This window comes from Mustela nivalis, assembly GCF_964662115.1.
Source record: "Mustela nivalis genome assembly, chromosome: 1".
Lineage (NCBI taxonomy): Eukaryota > Metazoa > Chordata > Mammalia > Carnivora > Mustelidae > Mustela > Mustela nivalis.
The window spans coordinates 191,265,543-191,288,048 of record NC_139020.1 but is presented as its reverse complement, the minus strand read 5'-3'; the positions used below and the strand labels follow the sequence as shown (position 1 = coordinate 191,288,048).

General features: G+C 44.8%; 1 protein-coding gene across 7 annotated transcripts in view; it reads right to left on the bottom strand.

The window, feature by feature from the left end:
- ARHGEF3 (Rho guanine nucleotide exchange factor 3) overlaps positions 1 to 22,506 on the bottom strand; it is a 312,629-nt gene that overhangs the window by 171,712 nt on the left and 118,411 nt on the right. The window contains exon 1 of one of the 7 annotated variants that reach the window (XM_082739202.1): positions 5,164 to 5,334. The exons of the other annotated variants lie outside the window; for them this stretch is intronic. Within the exon in view, the coding sequence (XP_082595328.1) occupies positions 5,164 to 5,214 (51 nt within the window). The 5' untranslated portion in view covers positions 5,215 to 5,334. Of the gene's footprint in view, positions 1 to 5,163; positions 5,335 to 22,506 lie in introns of those variants that run through there. 7 annotated transcript variants of the gene reach the window in all.

The window sequence follows — 22,506 nt, the reverse complement described above, 5'->3', positions numbered from 1 at the left end:
TATGCGATGGGTGCTTAAAGAGTTAGTAGCCAAGGCAGGGCAAAAAGTGTGTGGAAGCAAGCACACAAGGGATTTGAACCAGAACCTTTCTGGAGCAAAGCCTGCCTCTTTCCCCACATCAGGGATGATCTCGATTAGAAGCATTTTAACAGGCCAAAATAGTATCCTACTTGTTTGACCTGGGATGATTGCACCTGCCCAACCAGAGGCTGGAGGATGAAAGGTGATGACCTCTACAAAACAGTCATCACTAGTCAGCACTCCAGAGGTACCACAGGGACTCATCCATCAGACATCTGTTGAGGAGCTACAGCATCCTAGGCCTTGGGCTAGATGTTCTCATTATCTTCTTCATTTATTGTGACTACATTTATCCTCCCCCATCATGGCAGAGTGCCCCACATAAATGTGGGCCGAGTGAGTAGATAGTGATGGTCCTGGAACGGATTCATTTCTCCAGCAAACTTTTATATTCTCTCCTGATCTCCATGGTTTGGCACTGTCAATTGCCCTGACCAATGGAATGTGGGTGGAAGGGAGAGTGTACCAATTCCGAGCCTAGGCCTTAAGGGATATCCTATAGTCCTGCTTGCTCCTCTGGGGGCATCTGACCTCCACAGGGGAAGAATACTACATATGGGTAGCTAATGGACCTGTGTAGCGCAGACCACCCCCATCAATATGCACATCTATGAACATAAGAACAAATATTTATCGTTGTTTGCCACTGAGCTGGCAGGGTTGTTACTCGGCAAAAGCTGACCGAGATGGTCTCCTTGACCCACATCCAGAGATTTCAGGCAGGGTGTGGCCTTGGCTTCTCTTACTTCTCATTAAGGACGGATTTCAGGGGCACTGGGTGAGTCAGTGGGTTAAAGCCCCTGCCCTCAGCTCAGGTCATGATCCCAGTGTCCTGGGATCAAGCCCCACATCGGGCTCTCTGCTCAGCAGGGAGCCTGCTTCCCTTCTCTCACTCTGTCTGCCTCTCTGCCTATTTGAGATATCTGTCAAATAAATAAATAAAATCTTTTTTTTTAAAGATTTTATTTATTTATTTGAGAGAGAGACAGTGAGAGAGAACATGAGAGGCGACAAGGTCAGAGGGAGAAGCAGACTCCCCATGGAGCTGGGATCCCGGGACTCCAGGACCGTGACCTGAGCCGAAGGCAGTTGCTCAACCAACTGAGCCACCCAGGTGCCCTAAATAAAATCTTTTTTAAAAAATTTTTTTAAAAAGGAGGGATTTCAGCAGCTGGATTATTTCATGTCCCTCTCTACCCCATTTTCTCTGGGCTGGTAATGTCCCATTCAAAGAAGACAGAGAAGGCTATAAAGACCCATAATCTGGGCATCTTGCACCTGGCATGGAGATGAGCACAGGGCTGGTTCTCGGGTACTCCTGGGTGAATGAAAGCACAGGCTGACTTTGTTCATTTTGGGGGGAATGAGCATTGTGGACACCGGTAGCAGGCCGGGTCTCAGATGCTCAGACCCACAGATGCTGTGGTCCCCCAAAGTGTAGGAAGTGTCCGGGGAGAGATACAATAGCACTTGAGCCCACATGCAGTAGACCTGGACGTATTTATTATAATGTATTTTAGGAAATACATTGTAGCATTTAGAAACCAAGAGTCGGATACCTAACCGACCGAGCCACCCAGGCACCCCAATCATAGCTAGCTAGCATTTCTGAGCACTGAAACAAGATGCACTGTTTGAACGGTTTCACAGGTATTATTTTATAAACTCCTCATGGTAACTGAGACAGATACTACCATGGTCTCCATTTTTGCAGGTGAGGTACCTGAGTTCCAGAGAGGTAAAGAACCTGCCCAAGGTCAAGTGCAGTGAGGATTTGGACCCAGATGGTCAAGCTCCAGGATCCAGGTTCTTTTTCTTTTCTTTTTTTTTTTTTAAAGATTTTATTTATTTATTTGACAGACAGAGATCAGAAGTAGGCAGAGAGGCAGGCAGAGAGAGAGAGAGAGAAGCAGGCTCCCCGCTGAGCAGAGAGCCTGATGTGGGACTTGATCCCAGGACCCTGAGATCATTACCTGAGCCGGAAGACAGAGGCTTAATCCACTGAGCCACCCAGGTACCCCAGGATCCAGGTTCTTAAAAGCAATGTCTCCATTGGAGAACCTGGCACCCAGTGAAGCTCAGCATTGCCCAAGATTAACTGCAAAACTGAGACCTTGAACCCCAAACTCCTGACCCCCAGTGAACAACTATTCTTGCCCCATGAGAAGCAAGCACTATGGCAACAGCACCTGTCATTTCTGGCGAGGGCTGGGTGGGGTCTGCAAAAAGCACAGGGGAGAGTGGTAAATGCCACCAGGAAGATTTGGGAGGGATGAAATGGGGACATAAACAAGGTTGCCAATTAGACACAGATGCTCAACAGGTACGGAATATGGACAGAATTATCCAGAAAAAGAGGGCTGACAGAGCAAGGGTTTTGGCTTGCTTCCAGCCCCAACAGGGGCTGCTTACAGAGCTCTTCCCAAGAGACCCTCCCACCCCAGTCTGCATCGGGAACTCGCTTTCTCTAAGTGATATCCACATAGTCTATATTTAGGTCCTAAAGTCACTCATTGTTTCTGTCTGGGTGGACACGGAGGGGTCACCACCCTGACCTCGCCCTCTCCGAGTCATACCTCTGTGTGTTCTATCAAGGGAGGCCTTTTTGGAATCTGGTTTGAATCAACTTCCCCTTTCATGGCTCCCACTTGGCCTTCTGGACAAGCTGTAAAAACATGGCTGGAATCGGGGCTTTACAATGAAGTACTGACCTTCCATCGAATACGTTTCCTTTCCCTCAACAAAACCAAACCAGGGTCACGTTCATCTCTGTGGATAGACGTTTCACAGCCCCAGTATGGCTAAGTCTTTAAACACTCAGGATTCGTGTCTCTGGTGCCCACCAACAGTCTGTGGTCAGTGAGACCGGGGACATGGATCACATTTGCTGAGTGCTGGCTCTGCAAGGCACGGTTGTGGCTCTTTTCATTTATTCCTCATGACAATCTTATTAAGTAGACACTATTTATCATCCGCATTTTTTGCAGAGCAGAAAACAGACTGAGAGACATTTGGTAATATGCTTAGGATTGCATGGCTAGTAAGAGGCAAAGCTGGGACACAAACCTACATCTGTGTGGTCCTAAAACCCAGGCCCTCAATCATTACACCCTAGCATTTCTCCACTGATATAGAACTCCCTTGGCCAAATCTCAGAAGATGGATTTATGAGATCTTTAAAGGGTTTCTCCCTTCCCTTTCTCCCCACCATATCCATTTGCCAACTGACCTCCCACACTCAGTCCCAATTCCTCCAGATCCTTTCTCTGGAGACTCTCAGAACCAAGAAATAAAAATGTATTCAGTAATATTTTCAAGCGCAAGATAAAGGTCAATTGCCACCAATTGCCAGCCAATTACATTTTGAGTGCCAGCTGATATCCTTGGGAAATGTATGTTTAAACGCACTCATTTAACTTTGAAATAGGAAAGATATGGGAACTGTGTTTGACTTTTTGTACAAGATACTTGCATACCTTAGATTCATATCAGAACTAAAATGAGTTTAGGGAAACTTCCATTTGTCAGGTAGGGAAACCAAGTCCAGAAAAGGTAGTGATTTGTCTAGATACCTCTTAGGTAGCCACTAACTGGACTGTAGCAAACATCCACCCAAACAGGCTGATTTGCGAAAGGACAGGAAAGCAAAGAATTGCAGAAGATGCTGCAGGTGACAGACACTGGCGAAAGGGCTCCATTGTTGGAATCCTCAGGTAAGACCTAATAGCCAAGAATGTCAATTCTGGATCCATTCTGCCTGAGTTTGAAGCCTGATCCGCCGCTCCCTAGCTAGGTGACTTTGGACAGATTATTTATCGTCTCTAAACCGCAGTTCTACCACCTACGAAATGGGGATAGTAAAAATAGCCAGCTCTACAGTGTTGCAGGAATTTCACGAACTCATGGAAGCAAAGTGTTTACTCATGTGAAAAGTATCTAATAAATGTTAGCTAGTGTTGTATTACTTATTATTTATGTTGCATTAACTATCACTAAATTGTAGTAAGTCATTTTACATGTTGCCAATTTCTGTATCTCAAAGACTCAAAATGGATTCTTTATCAGGTGAGTAAACAGCTGGATACATCAGATGGGAAAGGAGAAAGACAGTTAAAACCATCGAAATCACATAAAAAGATTAAAAATGTATGTCTAGAATGGTCATGTATGAGAATTGAAATTAGCCTTACAAAAATCAGTCTCGGAATTCTGGTGAGAGTGAATAGAAAAAGCAATGGACATTTTCTTTTAAAAAATAGGGGTGGATATCCAAAGCTTTAATGCCCACCCACAAACAAAAGGGACAGAGGGAGTAACCTTCAGGCTTCCTAACCATTCTTCAGCCCATAGAAATGTAACATTTCCAGCCATTCCTCCAGACATAACCAAACCAGGCACCAACACTCTTAATGAGAACACCAGTGAGTATGAATCTCCCCTTATAATATCTGGCTTCATCTTCTCAAAGATGAACACATTCACAACATAGGACTCACTATAAGGAAACCTACAAAGAAGTTCTTCCGAGCAGAAAAAACTTCCAAAATTCTTTTTGGCCACCTTTCAACCCAAAGGAAAAGAAAAGATCTTAGAAATCCACTCTGTGACTTTAAAAAAAACTCCACAAACAAAAAATACCAGAAGTCAGATGCATCCTTTTTTTTTTCACTCTTTTTTTCCTGATTAATTGAAAACAGATCTCTTATAAAAATTAAAATACTAGCATCGTGAAATAAAGAGTGAAAGACACCCCCGTGCCCCCTCCTCCCACTCTCTCTCTCTCTTTCCTCCAATCACAGATGCTAGAGGAAGCACTGACAGCTAGGCACTCACTTAACTTCACCATCTCCAACCAAGCCACCATTGTGGTCTTAAACACAACCACACAGCTCTTTTCTGGTTCACGCTAAAGTGAGAGAGAAGTCCCCCTCCATCATCCCAGGTGTTTTTTAACAGCAGCTTCCCTGCCCATTTGCTTGGGAGGTGAAAGTTTGCCCTCCCTCCCGTCAGCTCCCAGCCCTGCCCAGCCAGGCATGGAAGTGGGGTGCCCGTCCATCCCTGATTCTGCCACAGTGAGCTTACCTGAGCCCGGACAAAGAAGCAGCACCAAACCATGGGGCGCTCCGGCCTCATCCACGCAGAGTCCCCCGCCCCTAACTGCGACGGAGCCCTGCAGACGGGATTCTCTGAGCTGAGCAGAGCATAGTTTCCCTGAAGGAACTCCTCCCTGCCACTTGGGCTGCATGACAGGAAGTGACAGGGGGCCATCAGTTACAAGTGTCAGAAGCTGAGACCACACCAGCCAAGAGCTCCCCACCTCCGGCGGTTTCCTCGCCTGCTGCTGCTTTTTCAGAGCACTGTGCGTTTGGGCATTCGGAGGCACTCCAGAACCCAGTGTCTGGCTGGGCAAGCCCCAGCCTGGAGGAAACAAACAATGCTCACTGGGTCCCCACCTAAAGCCATGTGGGGCACTCCGGCAGCTCCAAAGAGTTTGTGGCTAGGACATCGGGTCTCAAGTCTGGAGCTCTGCACACCCGACCTCAAACATCAGCGTGAGACAGAGAAAAGGGACACTGCAAGAACTTTGTTCAGAACAGAATCAATAGAGCCAGCAGCCCTGCCCAGGACACAGAGCCCTCACTGAATCGCCAAGTTCGTAGTAACTCAGTAAATGAGAGTGATGGTGAATACCACACCCATCCGTTTCTTTTATTTTTTTCCCCTTAGGCAAATCTTCTCTTCAGAGCCCCCTTCCAAACAGCTCCCTCTGGAAACCTCCCTTTCAGTTTGTTGATCACAGAAGGCCTGACTACTCTTCTCAGAATTAGTATGGAAATAACTCATGGCTGACATTTCTCACTTTACACAATGGGATCTCACCAGAATGAACACCTTGCCCAGTCGCCTGCCTTTCACAAATCCAAGACTCTCTGGGTGAGACAGAGTGTCTCACAGGGACCTACAAAGTTTCAGGTGAAATCCAGCCCTGTTTGACCCCGGTCCACAAACAACTCGACACCCTCACTTCCCTGCATGGTGGTGGTGGCGGTGGGTCTCAAATCCCAGGAGACACAACGCCAGCGCAGCCTTCAGTGATTTATTTTTAGTTTCTCCTTTTCTGAGTAGTATTTGATTGGCAACTTTTAGCTACAAAGATTTAGCTAAAGTCTCCTAGGCAAAAGGCAAAAGTCTCCTAGGGCTTGTTTAACAAATGCACAGATTTTTTTTTTTAAGATTTTATTTATTTATTTGACAGACAGATATCACAAGTAGGCAGAGAGGCAGGCAGAGAGAAGGGGGGAAGCAGGCTCTCCACCAAGCAGAGAGCCCGATGCAGGGCTTGATCCCAGGACACTGAGATCATGACCTGAGCCAAAGGCAGAGGTTTAACCACTGAGCCACCCAGGCACCCCACAAATGCACAGATTTTTAAGAGCCTTGACTTGTCTGAGCCCTGAGTGAAGTGGGGGTCCCCAGCAAAGAGAGAAGAAACTTCCATCTAAGACAGGACCCTAGAGCACACAAGGGTGCAGGCTCTCCCCATCCTCTCACAGCAGTGACTTGGCCCCTAACACAGGGCCTCTGAAGAGTGCCTCGTGCCCTGCAGACATTACAGAAGGCAGCACCGGGTTCTGGATGTACAAAGATAAACCACCCATGACTGAAGAACAAAATAAGTTCTGGGATTTGCAAAAGAGTGTTGAGGGGCCAAGATGTAACCGAGCCTGGCCAATGCATTTTTTTAAGGGACAAAGTCTGGAAAGACTTCTTAGAGCAAGACACATGGGTAGAATTCGGAGGGGTTTTCTAGGCAGGAGAATCAGCGAGGGCATTAGCAGGGACGTGCAGACCCACTTGGCAAGAAAAGCAAATGCGTTGAAAGCACTGCTCCCCGACAGACTCGGGTCTCGCTTCGAAGAGCTTGAAGGGGTCCTATCTGTTTGGACAAAGAAGGAAGTGAAATCACCATGAAAAAGGCTCAGCCCTTTTAGGCAACCATCTGGGTCACCTCAAAGCCCACATGTGGTAACTACCAGGTCTGGCATTCAGGAAACAGTAGGCCATGTGTGCCAAAAACGGCAATGCCCACAAAAGGTGGGTTTCAGCTCCTCCTTGGTATCCCCTAGTTCCAAAAGCCTGACTCCCCACAAAGCAAGCCTGGGGCAGGATGGTGCCAGGTTGGGGTGGGAGGGAAGGCATTCCTAAAAAGGCCTCTTGCCTAACCTCCTGTACAGAAGGCGGTCTGAATTCGTACATGCCTAGAAACAAGGTGAGATTAGGCATCTCAGCTAATGAAGAATGTCAGTCTCCTGAAGGCTGATGAGGTTCTCATAAACCCTGCTGCTCCTCTCCTGGAGGATTTTCAAACACAGCCACTGAATGGAGCCCCAGCAGCCAAGGCCAGGGTCACCCCCAATGAGTGTCTGAAGGGAATGTAAAATGATCACTAGACTTTACTTCTTCTCTGGGGAAAAGAGGGCACAGTCACATCAACTGATCCAAGAATGATTAAGCCTGACTTCTGGTTGCTGACTATGAACGAGAAAGAAGAACTGAAACCCGTGGGCTGTAGCAATTCGTGGAAGAGGTGAAATTGAGTGGGTCCCAGGGCAGGGAGCAGTGAAGAGGGGGCATGGGTAGGAGAGCCAGCAGATACCCCCTGCAGGAGAAAAGGAAGGAAGGAACAGGGCATGGCCATCTCCCCTGACATCCCTGCTTTGACCAAAGCAAGAACTCCAGGAACGAAAATGGTCCACGTAGAGGGCATCTTGAAGGAACATTTCAGTAATAAGAGGCTCCTGCCACGCAGAGTTCACATTCATTTTTAGCTTCATAATGGAAGTTTATAAAGGTATAGGAATGTGGGTCTTCTCTACAGGGCACCTAGGATACAACCAAGTACTCAAATAGGTTTTTCTACAAATTTTTCTATTTTAACAGTAACATGGTGTCATTATAACACATTCAAATCATACAGAAGTATATAGTGTAATGTGAGTCTTCCCAAAGGCCCTGCTTTTTTCTCCAGCCCAATCCCATTTGCCAGAGGCACCCATGTTAAAGCCAGCTGTAGATGAAGGGGTTATAAACCCAAGTGCTTTCAAGGCCGAGGACAGGTACCTAAAAGAAAAGCCTGGGTGAGCCCCCAGAGCTTATGGGGGTCCCAAGGGACTACTGGCCCAGGGTTACCAGACATTCCAGTTTTTCAAGAGAAGCTGCAAATCCCAGGTTATATGTATAAAATCTCACAACGTTTAAATGCTGGCAACAAATCCACCATTTTGAAAAGTGCTAAACAGGCCACACAAAACACAGATGCTACCTGGATACAACCCAAGGGCCACCGGTTTGGCAATCCTTCTAGACATTTCCTTCTGGCTCCATGCGCACAGGTTGCTATGTACAAAATTTTATTTTTTTATTTCTGTTTTTCAAAAATGGAATGGCAACAGTATTCTACCACTTGCTCTTTTTACTCGGCATCCAGAGGCTCCTCCTACATCATACATGTGTATACATACATGTGGCGGAGCATCCCACGGGATGGAGGAACCTGTTACGTCAGCCCCTAGCCTGTGAACCGTCAACAGGACAGAAGCTCTTGAAATCTGGTCTCCCAGTTACTTATGAACTCTGCCACTGCTGAGAACATCATTCATGATGAAAGTGCATCTGTGTGCAGATATAAAAACATCCAAAGCCACAGTTAGGGTTGCCTGGGTGGCTCAGTCAGTTGGGCGTCTGCCCCGGGATCGAGCCCTGCATCAGGTTCCCTGCTCTGCGGGAAGCCTACTTCTCCCTCTCCCACTCTCCCTGCTTGTGTTCCCTCTCTCTGTCAAATGAATAAATAAAATCTTTTTTTTTAAGCCACAGTTACTAAAACCATTAATGGTGACTGCAGATTTTTTATGTTTTAATGGAAGTTGCCATGCAGTTTTTTACTTGACCTTCACAAGTATCCTGAGATAAGCCTCATCGTTATCGCTACTGTACACATTTTTTTTTTTAAATGGAGGCTTAAACAGGTGGCAGGAGCCTGCCCAAGAGGGCCTAGAGGTGGCAGGGTCAGGCCTGGGGCCTGGGTGGGCTGACTTCCAAGCCCCTAGTGCAGCCATACGGCCCCTGGAGCAGACCTCCAGAAACCTGCCCCAGAATATTCTGGAACTTGACATATGGCAAATGTTGGACTGCAAACCACAGGAGGAGAGAAGAATCACTAACAAATGGGATAATTCATTTCTTGGAAAGGAAAGCCTCCTTTAAAAGCCCTACTTCACACTGTCCAAAATAAATCCTACATAGATCAGAGTGAAACGTTAAAAAGAAAAAAAAAAAAAAAAAAAACCTATGAAATTCTGGGGGCGTAGGTTCTCAGGGTATAATATTTTTCTCTAAGTGTGTGGAGCTGAATCACTATATATTTATAATGGGGAAATACCCATAAGGCACCTATAATGCAAAAACTGGCCCCCATTTCCCCACATCTGGTTAAATAACCACATTACTAGCAAATTCTTGTTGTATGCAGAAGACACGAGTGCCAAAATGTGGACCCAGCTACCGTGCCACCACATGCTTCCTTCTGGCCCTGCAACTCACACGGATGTGTTTCCTGTACTGTTATTCTATGTATTCCACCGAATTTTCTGTTGAGAAGTTTCAAGCCGTTTTCTCACCCAAAATATTATAAGAAACATATTCCTCTGAGTTGTGGTAATTTCATGTACATAAGACAAAATGGTGAGATTTAGTAGAATTCTTCATTAAAAGTTGGTGACTAACGGTGGTTTTCTCCATGTGAATTTTATTCTGGTTCCTCAATCTCTTCCCTATTTGTACCCAAGAAGCCATAGATTTCACAAAAGCTCAGGGATGGCCGGGAATTTCATGGTCTTTGACCATATTCCATTGATGCCTTACATTTTTATTTTCTTATTTTATTTTGTTAAAGAGAGAAAGCAGGGAGCACCTGGCTGGCTCAGGCAGTTAAGTGTCTGTCTTTGGCTCAGGTCATGATTCTGGAGTCCGAGGATCGAGGCCCACATCAGACCCCCTGCTCAGGGGACAGTCTGCTTCTCCCTCTGCCCCTAACCCTGCTCTTGTGCTCTCTCTTTCTCTCTCTCAAAAAAAAAATAAATAAATAAATAAATCTTTTTTAAAAAGAGAGAGAGAGAGAAATAACACACATGAGGGGAGGGGCAGAGGGAGAGGGGGAGAGAGAGAGAACTCTCAAGCAGACTCCTGGCTGAGCATGGAGACAATGTGAGGCTCGATCCCACCATCCTGAGATGGTGATCTGAGCTGAAATCAAGAGTTGGACGCTTAACTGACTGACCCACCTAGATGCCCATGATACTTCACATTTTAAAATAATCCCACAAACCAAATTGAAAACTAGGCGATGAAACAATCTCACGGCTGCAGGGACCAAATTAAAATAGTATACTGCATATCGATTTAACCAAGATCCTAATATCAGAAAAATCATTGCTTCATGGATCTTAGGTTTTAGATGCTACTGTCAAATTTAAGTAAGACTAGGGGCGCCTGGGTGGCTCAGTGGGTTAAAGCCTCTGCCTTCAACTCAGGTCATGATCCCAGGGTCCCGGGATCAAGCCTTGCATCAGGCTCTCTGCTCAGCGGGGGCCTGCTTCCTCCTCTTTCTCTGCCTGCCTCTCTGCCTACTTGTGATCTCTGTCTTCAAATAAATAAATAAAAATCTTTAAAAAAAAATTCAAGTAAGACTAAGAAAAAACAAAAATGTATGTTGCAGTGGAGAGGGGAGATACAGGACTACTCATTGATGTTACTAGGTTGGCAGGAAGGTATCATGCATGGCAAGTCAGTGAGAAATAAAAAGGGCTTCAAAATATTTTGAGCCTGGGAGTTACCTGTGGTCATGCATTCTTATCAACTGTCTTCATATCTACTCCCCAGTGCTGGAAGTGTGGTTAATCCAGTGCAAAACTCGAACAACCACTCTGCCCCCTTCACCATGAATCACCAACAAAGGTGGGGGGGGGGGTCCAAACCCTGTCCCAGGCTGGGGCTGCTTGTACTCAAGACAGTTTAACTCAAGAGACTTGGAGCATTTGAAAATGTTGATGCTCTTCTAGAGCTCTGCTTAATATCCCAGCTCAACGAGATTACAAAATGATGAGAAGAATGTGGGAGCAAACCTGGCTGCCCAAGGTCAAGAATGAATAAATAGAAAAGTCTTCATCTATGGTTTCAACACAAGAACTAAAAATAAATGAGACTCAAACATGGAAGTCTCAGCAGATTGCTAATCACGGCTAATCTTGAGTGCTTATCTTGCTGGTTTTGTTACCAGCAACTGCTTGAGCACTGTATTTTTTCTCTCTAAACAGACCTGAACTTTTATAATCAAATTCCTCACATTATTTTGGCAACCGACACCCAGACAGCTATTTTAAAAAGCGAATCAGAAATAGGGGAATCTGCCTTCCAGTGTGTGTGGTGAAGAAGCAGCACCCTAGGGGCTCCCCCTCCTTCATGAACACAAGCAAGGGTGGCCTGAAGCATTTCCACAAGGAGCAGATGGGGGTATTAGCAAATAAGACCATTCGATTTATTGCTCAGAAACATGGACACCCTGAGTACAGTTTTTCCAAAGGACCGTCTCTTTGTTCCACTGTCAGTTCAGAGAGAAACTCCAGTGGGTTGCTGACCTCTGCCCACTTCTTAGGAAAAGGAAAGGTTTAAAAACTGATTAGCTGATATCTACCAGCCAGAGAGCTTCCTCACTTGGAAATGAGAGTTACTATTTGGCCGTTATACTGTCAAAATGGATTAGAAGTGGAAAATGTGAATATGAAGTGGGGGCTGGTGTTCCTAGCACCTGAGTATCTCAGGGGGGATTTAAACAGTAATTCGCTCTTTTCAAAGAACAACCCTTGCCAAACTGAACTTCTGAGTTAGAAATACATAACAAAGGTAGAAATCATTTTTACAAAATAGTTCCTCATCCTTATTTTGAATCCAGATATCTCCTTGAAGATAATTTCTGGGAACAACTGGCTGGCTGAAATGATGACCAGTCAATTGACAGAATAGCTTTGTGTTCTCTGGCTTTGCCATTTACTAGTTGAAGACCTGGTAACTCCCTTAACTCCCCTGACCCTTAGTTTCCTCATCTGTAAAACAGGAATAATGACTCCATTATCCCTCACAGGGTTGTAGAGAGGTCTATAGGAATCTAACTGATACATGTGTTTCAAAGCAGAACTGCAGACAATGGAAACACTGGGGTCATTATACTATTCTTTCTATTTTTGCCTAAGTTTAAATTTTTTCATAATAAAATATTTTTAAAAAGATAATTAAAAAAAAAAAGCCAGTAATAACTCCTTGGGTTTTTTTTTTTCCCAAGCAGAAAATGTTTCTCTTGTTGAAAAGTTGGTACTAAATCTGAGCTAATTTGATTTTTATCCTGATTTGAATGAGAGCTGTCAACTAGATAGCTAATAAGAAGACGACAATGGAAGTTTGCAATTTCCCATTTCCCTTCTTCCTTCCAATAGGGAAAATAAAAATATGAAGGTAGTTAAAGCTTGAGTTCTATTTTACTTTTTTTTTTTTAAGACAGGGAAGGGGAAGTGGGAGTAGGGCTGAGAGAAAGGGAGAGAAAATCTTGGGCAGGCTCCACGCCCAGCACAGAGCCTAGCACGGGGCTCGAACTCACAACTCTGATATCATGACCTGAGGCAAAATAAAAAGTCAGATGCTTAACCAACTGAGCCACCCATGCGCCCCCCCCCACTCCCATTTACCACAGCGAAAGTGGTTTTTTGTTTTATTTTGGTTGGTGTGTATCCATGTGTACTCAAAGAGCAAATATGGCCACTTTTTTCTTAAATCAGAATCAGAAGGGAACCAACCCAACACTGGAAACCAGCAAACCAAGCGGAGGGCGGGATTCTCAGAAAAGGCTTCCAGCTGCCACCAGAGAGAGGGAAGTGGATTCTGGTTGGAAGCTCGGAGCTGTCTCCCAGTTAGTGCTCTGCCGGGGAAGCTGTCCCTTTAAGTCAGACTTCCTGGTAAGGCTCAGGGATTTCCGCCTGCAGCTTCCTGGAGACCGTATAAGATAAACAATAAACCTCGCAGCAAAATCTTGGACAATAAGCCCCACGTGGCCCTAACGAGAAGCAATTATAAGGATGGACAATGGCTAAGGCATTTCCAACAGGAATGCAAATCTGTGATAAACATGGAGGAAGCATGCTACCCCACACACCTGCACGAACTAAACTAATTAAAAAAAAAAAAAAAAGTTCTTAGCCTCTCAACAGACCGAGAAATAGTTGCTTCCAAATTTGGCACGATTTTTCTTAAATCATTGTCTAAGAGGAAGGCAGTCCGCTCTTTCTTTCTTAAAGTGCTACCACCTATTGGGGAGAGCTGTTGAGGCCAAGGGACTCCATGAGTCACCTGCTCCACGTGTCTCTGTGAGGGACATTTAACCTTCTGGATACTCTGCAGTTCAGCTGTCTTCCTGGGTTTAAGGAGAACCCACGTTCGTTTGGCTGAAAGAGATGAGGATACCACACACTTTCTCTCCCAGCCTCCCTTGTGGCTCGGGCAGGAGAGCATGAACTAGGTTCAACCAATCAGATAATCCCACCCCAGATGTGGCATCAAAAGCTGGCATGCAAAGAGCAGGAACACTGCAGATGCTATTCTTGGAGGCGGGGTGCGGTGGCAGCAACTCACAGAGGCAGCAACGAGGATAACTGAGCAGCCACATTACTTGGCACAAACCGTGCTACCTACACCCGCACAGCAGTGGCAGCAAGTGTGCTTGTAGGAAATGTTTAGTGGTGTAATCTGAGGTTGTTCCGGGTTCCCTAACCCTTCCGAAATTCTCTGAGCTTCCTATATCCTGTAATAAATTTCTCTTCTGCTTAAATCAATCAGAACTGGGTTTTACTGCTAGAGGTTAGCTCATACCCACAGAACACAGGACAGGCTAAAGCTGAAGCGGTCCAGAACCTGATCCCACAGACTAATTCTGAGCACAAGGACTGAATGGCTTCTTTCACATTTCACAAATTCAATCCAAACACTGTCCCTTGGTCCACAGAGCCCTGCATCAATTGGCCCCTGTCTCCCTCCTAAGCCCTTATTTCATTCTACTCTCCTGCCAACTCCCAAGCTCTAGTCAAACTTTCTATTCCTCATTAAGCTCTTTCCTGCTCCCAGGGCCTTAGCACTTGCTCTCCAGAAAATCCTTTCCTCCAGATCTTCATGATACAGCAGCACCTCTCTCATAGTTTGGTCCCAGCTTACAGGAAGCCTTCCCTGACCAAGCTGCCTAAAGGATCACACTCCCCACCTCACCATCTCATCCCCTATCTTGACACCCTGTTGTCCAAGCTCGGCAGTGATGGAATAGAAGTCTGAATCCAGGTCTGCAACACGGGCTCCTTACCATGGTGCTCATTCAGGCAACTGTCTGACAGCGACTAAATGAGCATTAACCACAGTGCAGACTCTGGAGCAAGAGGGCAGATCCCACACTCACGGAGCTCACAGCTTGGCGTTCCAGCCCTATTACCTGGAATTCTCTCTATTATCCACAGACCCTGTTGAAGAAAGAAATGCAGCCAGGCCTATGGGAGCAGGGGTCCTTCATTCACAGAAAAGTGCCCAGCTCAGCGTTCAAAGTGTTGGGCATACAAAAAAACCACAAAAAACAGAAAACCAAAACCTCAAGGGCCAGAGGGAATGCAGACCTGCAAAAAATGTTTGCTGCTCATCCTGTCATGTTCCATGGCCTTGGAACACCAGGAACACTGAGGAAACAGCCGGGGGCAATACTCAGGTCCCACTAGGAGAAGAGCCATTTGAGCAGGTCGTTAAGGTTGGGTAGCGTTTTGCTAGGCTGAAGGGAGGGGAGCCACAGTGAAGGAGAGAGGTGGGGAGATGTTCAAAGGGTCATGGGAAGCATGGGGTGGTTAAGCTGGGAGAAGAGAAGGTTGCAACCAAGGGAGAAATTCCAACTCCTCCCTATTGAAAATGGAGAATGAGAGAAATATTTTCAGTAAGAACAGATACACAATCAGATAGAATTCTTTTTGTCAAGAATAGTGGCCATGACTATCTAATATGGGCGATATTTCCCATGTTAAAGTACATATACATAAATATATTAGCTAAAAGCCAGGAATTTAACAACAATAACAAAATTCCACTTCCATGCTTCCCAACTCCCTCTCCTTGCTAAATGAGAAGTGAGACAAATTTCCTCTCCCAGCAGGAGTTAAGCACAGCCATTCTCTCCCATAATGTGAAATTACACAGAGCTCTCGGGTCAGTAATTTATGGAGCAAAGAAGGAATTCCCCTGCTACTTGACTTTACAACTCCAATCACCTCTGGCCAGACTCCTCCCATGTGATAACAGGAACCTTACCCCTGGGTTGTGACATTAAAACAAAAGGCTGATTTTTATTTTTTTAAGAATGTACAAGGTTGAGGCACAAATGGCCTCCTGTGTTGAATGAGCACCTGGGAGCTGTGAGAGGAGTCCCCAGAACCACCCTCTGGGGTGAGGTGTGACCAAGCACACAGTGACAGGCCCTAGAAAGCAGTCTGCTAAGTTTGGAGCTAAGGAGGTCTGGAAACCCTGAGGCCCACCAAGGTGGCAAGGGTACAACATCTGGAAAGTAGACTGAAAATCAAGGCAAGCAGTTTAGCTTGGGGGTTAGGAACAGGATGTCTGAGCCAAACAACCTGAATTCAAATCCCAGTGCTATGCTTACCATGTGACCTCTGGCTACTGACTTTTCTTTACCTCCATTTTATCATCTGTTAAAATGGGGGTAAGAGTAAGACAACCACCACAGGGAATGCAAGCTCGTGCAACCACTCTGGAAAACAGCATGGAGGTTCCTGAAGAAGTTGAAAATAGAGCTACCCTATGACGCAGCAATCGCACTACTGGGTATTTATGCTAAAGATACAAATGTAGTGATCTGAAGGGGCACCTGCACCCAAATGTTTATAGCAGCAACGTCCACAATAGCCAAACTATGGAAAGAACCTAGACGTCCATCAACAGATGAATGGAGAAAGAAGATGTGGTGTATATATATACAATGGAATACTCTGCAGCCATCAAAAGAAACGAAATCTTGCCATTTGCAACGATGTGGATGGAACTATCATGCTTAGCGAAATAAGTCAATGGGAGAAAGACAATTATCATATGATCTCCCTGATATGAGGAAGTTGAGAGGCAACGTGGGGGGGGTGGGAGGTAGGAAGAGAATAAATGAAACAAGATGAGATTGGGAGGGAGACAAACCATAAGAGACTCTTGATCTCACAGAACAAACTGAGGGTTGCTGGAGGGAGGGGCGTTGGGAGAGGGTGGTGGGTTATGGACATTGGAGAAGGTATGTGCTATGGTGAGTGCTGTGAAGTGTGTAAACCTGATGATTCAAAGACCTGTACTCTGGAGCTAATAATACAATATGTTAATAATAAAAAATAATTTTAAAAAAAGAGCACCCACCACCCAAGGCTATATAAATTTCTATTTTAATATTATATAACATATTATACATAACTTTGTATAATAGAGTAATATAATAATAGTACTATGGTCTACTTTAACCCAATTGAAGAGAGGATTTGTCAGGGCACCTGGGTGGCTCAGTCCGCAAAGCATCCGCTTCTTGCTTTCCGCTCAGGCATGATCTTGGGGTCATAAGAGCGAATCCCAAGCCGGGCTCCATGCTCAGCAGGGAATCTGCTTGAGGGTTTTTTTCTCTCAACCTCTGCCCCTCCCCCCAATGCCACTCTCTCTCCATCTCTAAAATAAATCATTTTTTTTTAAAAGAAAAATTGTCAATAAAAATGAGGGATCTGAGAAGCGGAGGCCCAGGAGCAGATGGCTGGGCAGTCTTTGGGTAGTGATTTCTGAACACCTCGAGGCAGAGTGACAGTGACACTAATATGGAACCAGTCAATGTGCTGAGCCAGAGTTCAGGCCCCACCACATCTGGGCCATAGGCTTGAGAGAGTCATGTAGCCCTTAACACCTTCATTTCCTTGTCTCTGCAAAGGGGACAACAATAGTACCCCCTTCATACTTGGAGCCAAGACCTGGTGCTCAACTTCACAGGCATTTTTCACAGATCATCTCCCCAACAACACTGCGAATCACAAACATTATAATGTCCATTTTACAAACAATAAAATCCAGCTAGAGTGACCTGCAGGAAGTCTGACCCAAGCCAGCACTCGAAGCTCTTGTCAATTCTGCTGACGTGTGAAGCGTGAAAAGGGTGCATCAGAGTCCCTTGGCAGGAAGAAGAGGTAACTGATATGTGCATGGGAACTGCCCTTTTAGAAGAGTGTGTATTTGCCTGTCCCAGATCCCTGCCCTTATGGCACCTGGTAGACCATGGATCTCCCCCTTGGTCAACACCTCCTATGGGCCAGGCACTGCGATGAGTGTCCATTCCATCATCACCATCTCATCACCAGGGCAACCTTCCTGGAGGCCAAGACTGGAGGGTGCTGAGGCTCAGAGAGGTTGAGCTCCTGGCCCACAGGTCACAGTTTGTCCATGGTGGCACCCCAACACACATCTGGGTCTGTTCTACACCCACTCAGACTTGGGGATGGGCCCTTAAGTGTCCCTCAAGCATCCCTCTCCCCGTCATTACCTCCCACTTGAAAAGCACAAAGCTGCTTATTCTGCACCAAGATAATGACCACGGGGGCCAAGTAGGGCCAAGGCACAAACTATAATTACCGCAGACAACGATTTGCATTCCGAATCTGAAATGTGCTCAGGGCCTCACTTGAGACCTGTAATCAGCTTAGCCTCTGCCCAAACCTCTCTCGTTATGAAGACATACTTGACGCACTGGGCCACAGTGGGGTTTGGAGAATATGCCTCTGCCCCCAGAGACAGCCACATGAGGAAAAACCATGCCGTGAAGTGGCCAGGGTTGAGCGGGATTTAAACCCCAGAGAGGTCCATTCCTTCACTGCAGAACAAAGCAAACAGCAGCCAGGACAGTGAACAGGCAGGGCAAGACCGGTAAATAATTAAAGGTAGGAAATGCATTACATAACGCATGGGCCTCAGCGCCCAGAGGTGGAAGGAACCCCTCTCCTCTTTATCACAGACTGCTATCTTGTCCATGAGTCACATGTCCAGTTGTGGTGACTCTGCTCCCCAGGACGACACAGGACACCTACTAGATCAGCAAAAGGCACATTCTGAGAAAAAAAAATAATACAGTACTGCATAAGAGAAAGAGTTCTGGGAAGACCTTTCCATGCTATGATGTGGGTACTCCCAGGTGTGGAAGGAGGGTATAGCAAGGCAAGTGGTGATGCCAGAATTTTCAACCCTGCCTCTGGCCTCTTTTTACTATGTCTGAATCACAGAAGGATTTGTACTAAGTGGCTAGGGTCCCAGGAATGGGTTCACTGGATTTCACTGTGGCTCTACTTTCTGTTAGTAGAAACAGAGGACAAGGGGCACCTGGGTGGCTCAGTGGGTTAAAGCCTCCGCCTTCAGCTCAGGTTGTGATCCCAGGGTCCAGGAATTGAGTCCCGCATCGACCTCTCTGCTCAGCAGGAAGCCTGCTTCCTCCTCTCTCTCTGCCTGCCTCTCTGCCTACTTGTGATCTCTGTCTGTCAAATAAATAAATAAAATCTTAAAAAAGAAAGAAAGAAGGAAACAGAGGACAAACTGCATGTCAATTTCTATCACCCTGAATCCTGACCAAAGACATGCACAGGAAACCTCTACTGCAGCTGATGGTATCTGCAAGCTGAATGTAGACGACCCTAGGAATCAAAGCATTTCTCAAACCCTCATGGGTCACACATCAGCTGAGGATCTTGATAAAATGCAGATTCTGAGGTCTGGGGTGGGGCCTAGGAGTCTGCATTTCTGCTGCGCTCCCAGGTGCTATTGCTGCTGCTGCCGCTTTGAGAACCTTTGCTAGGAGACACTGAGTGGCTGCAGAAAACCAAAAAAAAAAAAAAAAAAAATTCATACTTTCTGTGTTTCTATAGTCATGGTGCCTAGCGATGATTTCACCCTAGGAGCAAAGAAGTAAACTCAAGCCCTAGATATCTTTAAAGTTCTTGTCTCCAAGTTATCTTGTTGGTGGTGAATAGGATGACTGTTCTTGAAGGAAAACTTTGTTCAGATGCTATGAACTAGGGAAAATCCAGCAGATCTCCCCTTGGCTGACGTTTCTGAAATAGCACTGGATCCTCTGAGGTGCAAAGGACCTGAGGCATCAAAGGACAACATAGTTGAGCATCTTGCCTTGTCAGTGTTCTCAATTACAAATGCCTGTCCCCCATTCGGCAGTGTGGCTGGCCAGCCCACTGCAGGTGCAGTCATGTTCTAGAAACTGGATAATCTGCTAACCCAGCCTATCAGTTGTGGCTAGGGGCACCTCAGCTACTTGAGCACGACATCAACTTGAGCACAGACTGCAACTTCCCAACCAGACAGGCCCCTTAATAGAATCATTCAACTAATCCGATGCATTTTTTTTTAAAAAACTGGCTGGAGCTGGCTGCCCTGTCCATTATGCAAACAGTACACAATGAATTGCTGATAGCATCTCCTCACCATTGCCAACATAAACACTGCCAGGGGCAGCAGAAATAAGCCCGGTGACTGTAAGCAACAATAGTTGCATGAGATTGTTTAAATAAACACAACCAACCACAGGTAAAAATGTTTTTATCTCCTCCTATGGCCAAGCCGAAGACTTCTGCGACTGAATTCTTGTAGAAATAAAACCAGGATCAGGGGTAAGAAACAGAAGGCAGCTGAGGGGAGAATGCCAACTTCCTGTTTCTTCCAGATATACACATGGAGATATCAGTTTTTAGAATAAGCAACTAGAACTCATTGAACCAAATTGATTGACTTCCAGTGTCTGTTTACTGCCTCACTGTAGGGATCTTCTTTCCTGTTCTTGTCTACTTGTACACTCTCATGTACTTTTTGACATTTGTCCTTTGATTTGGGTAGTGGAACTATTTCTTAATATATTAAAGAAGTCTGATAACACCAAATAACATAAAATTACAATTATAAGAGATACAATAGGCAATATTAGTCTTTAAACCAAAGTTCTAAAAGAGCACAATAAAATGCAAGTGGACAAGGAAGGGAAATGAGCATTTATTAAGGCAGAGGGATCATGGTCAAGTAGGAGGCACAGTCAATGGAGGGAATTTGGTGAACCACATCAGCATGACTCATGAAACAAGATGGAGAAGTCACTTCCTGAGCAAAAGGAGTATCAGGACCAAAGGAAGAGTGAACTGAGGACAAGGGTTTTAATGGCACATATGTAGGGCCTCTTAGTCATTCTGGATAATGAGATGAGCACATTTTAAACAGAAGGAAAAAGACATGACATGAAGACCGTAAAAATAAGCAGCAGGTTTTATTATGTTTCAAGAACAGCAAAATCTTGGCCGTTCGTACCAATAATGCAGACTTGAAAGGACTATTTCAGTCTAAAGCTCAAGTTGTTCCCTTCCTTGAGATGTTTTAGAATTTGGTGATAAATGTATTAATGCCATGGCAAAGGTTTGGCCCAAGAAAAACATGTTTGATTTTAATTACACAAGCTATAAGACAGGAAACATACCTTGGGGTGAAGGGTATTTTTAAAAAGCCAGTACCTTTTTGACCCCCAATTTACTAAGCCAACTTTGCAATCTGTAGCCCTCTGAGTTTCAAAAATAAACGAAACCGAAGATGAAGAATGCACAGGCTACATATTAAGCATTTTTCTCTAATTTTCCAGAAGTGGCATTCTAAAGTGTTCCCCCCAAGCCATCATCCAGAACCCATCAAAATAATGTACCCCAACTTAGTAAGATGCAATTGAGTCACCTATTAATTCTTTGGAATATTAACTCTTTGGGGGATGATTTCTTTCTTGGCTGAGTACACAATGTTCATTCTTATTAAGGTGCTTTCCTCCCCTCTCAAATATCCAAGTAAGATTTATGGATTTGTTGTTGACATTAGAAAAGGAAGACAAAATTCCTCCAAGTTCACCTTTGTCCAGTTCTCACATTTGAAACTCCTCCATAAACAGATGCCTTATTTTAAAATTCCTTCTTAAGTAACCACGGGATTTGGGCCAATTCATTGAATTCCTGACTTAGATTTATTCCTCTTGCCTGTTGGGATGATTTTTATTCTTAAATCTAAAACCTAAAACTCCACTTCAAAATTACAGTTCAAATAGCTGTCTTCTCCCCTCAATTTTTCTTCTCAATTATGAAAATTATGTACGTGCACACACACCCTGTAGAAACTTGAAAAAGCCAAAATAAAACAAAGAAAAAACGTCACTTCAAGCTCGCTTACTGGGAGGAAATCATTATTAATATTTTGGCATGTTTAATTTTTTAATAGCAGTATCATTCTTGTATATACAATTTTATTTCCTGCTTTTGAAAACATAAGAAACATTTTCACTGACTCACATTCTTCCACAACATCCCCTTATAGCTGCATAATACATGCACTTATGAATAAAACGATTATGAATAAAATGATTCACACTGACCCCAAATTACTGGACATTTAGACTTTTCCTCTTTTTTGTGTCATTACAGTGATTGCTGCATTAAATACTTTTGTGCATCAATCTTAATCCACGTGCTTAGTGACTTCTATAGGATAGATGCCTAGGGGCGGAATTATTGGGCCAATGGCCATAAATATGTTAGTGTTTCTTGACATGAATAGCTTTCCAGAAAGATGATCAAGTAACAATGCCCCTGAACACCTGGGAGGGCATCTGTCCTACCTCACCTTCACTAGCATTCCAAATGACCACTTTTTAAAAAGGCTGATTAAATCTGCAGGTGAAAAGCAACATTTTGAAAAATTTCCAATCCTCAGACTGACCTGCTGAGGTCAGTGATTTTGAATGTTCTCTCAATATCAAAATTATCTTCTTTCATCCTTCAAAACAAGATGCTCATTTTCCCCACATATAAAAATGCAATCGAAACCACAAGCATGAGAAGAATGTAGACATTTGTTGGATATTTTCATTGGGCAATAAGGTACCATGGTTAAGGAGCCAAGAACAGCCAGTTCGATGTACCAGTCTGTGACAGGACAGAGAGACAGCCTGTGTAGAGAGATGCTCGCAAAGTAAATTCAGAATTAAATCCACTGCCAAACTTCACATGATACGTAAGATGTGAATTACTGCAAGTCAGTACCTATCAGAACGAATACAGTAAAATGTTCAACAACATATGTGGACTACCTTTTGAAACTTGTTCAATAGCTTTTTGTGTAAGAAATTTTCTTTCCTCCCTCTAAATCAGTGCAAATTCCCATATACATCAAGTACGTCTTTGTTGGTTTAAT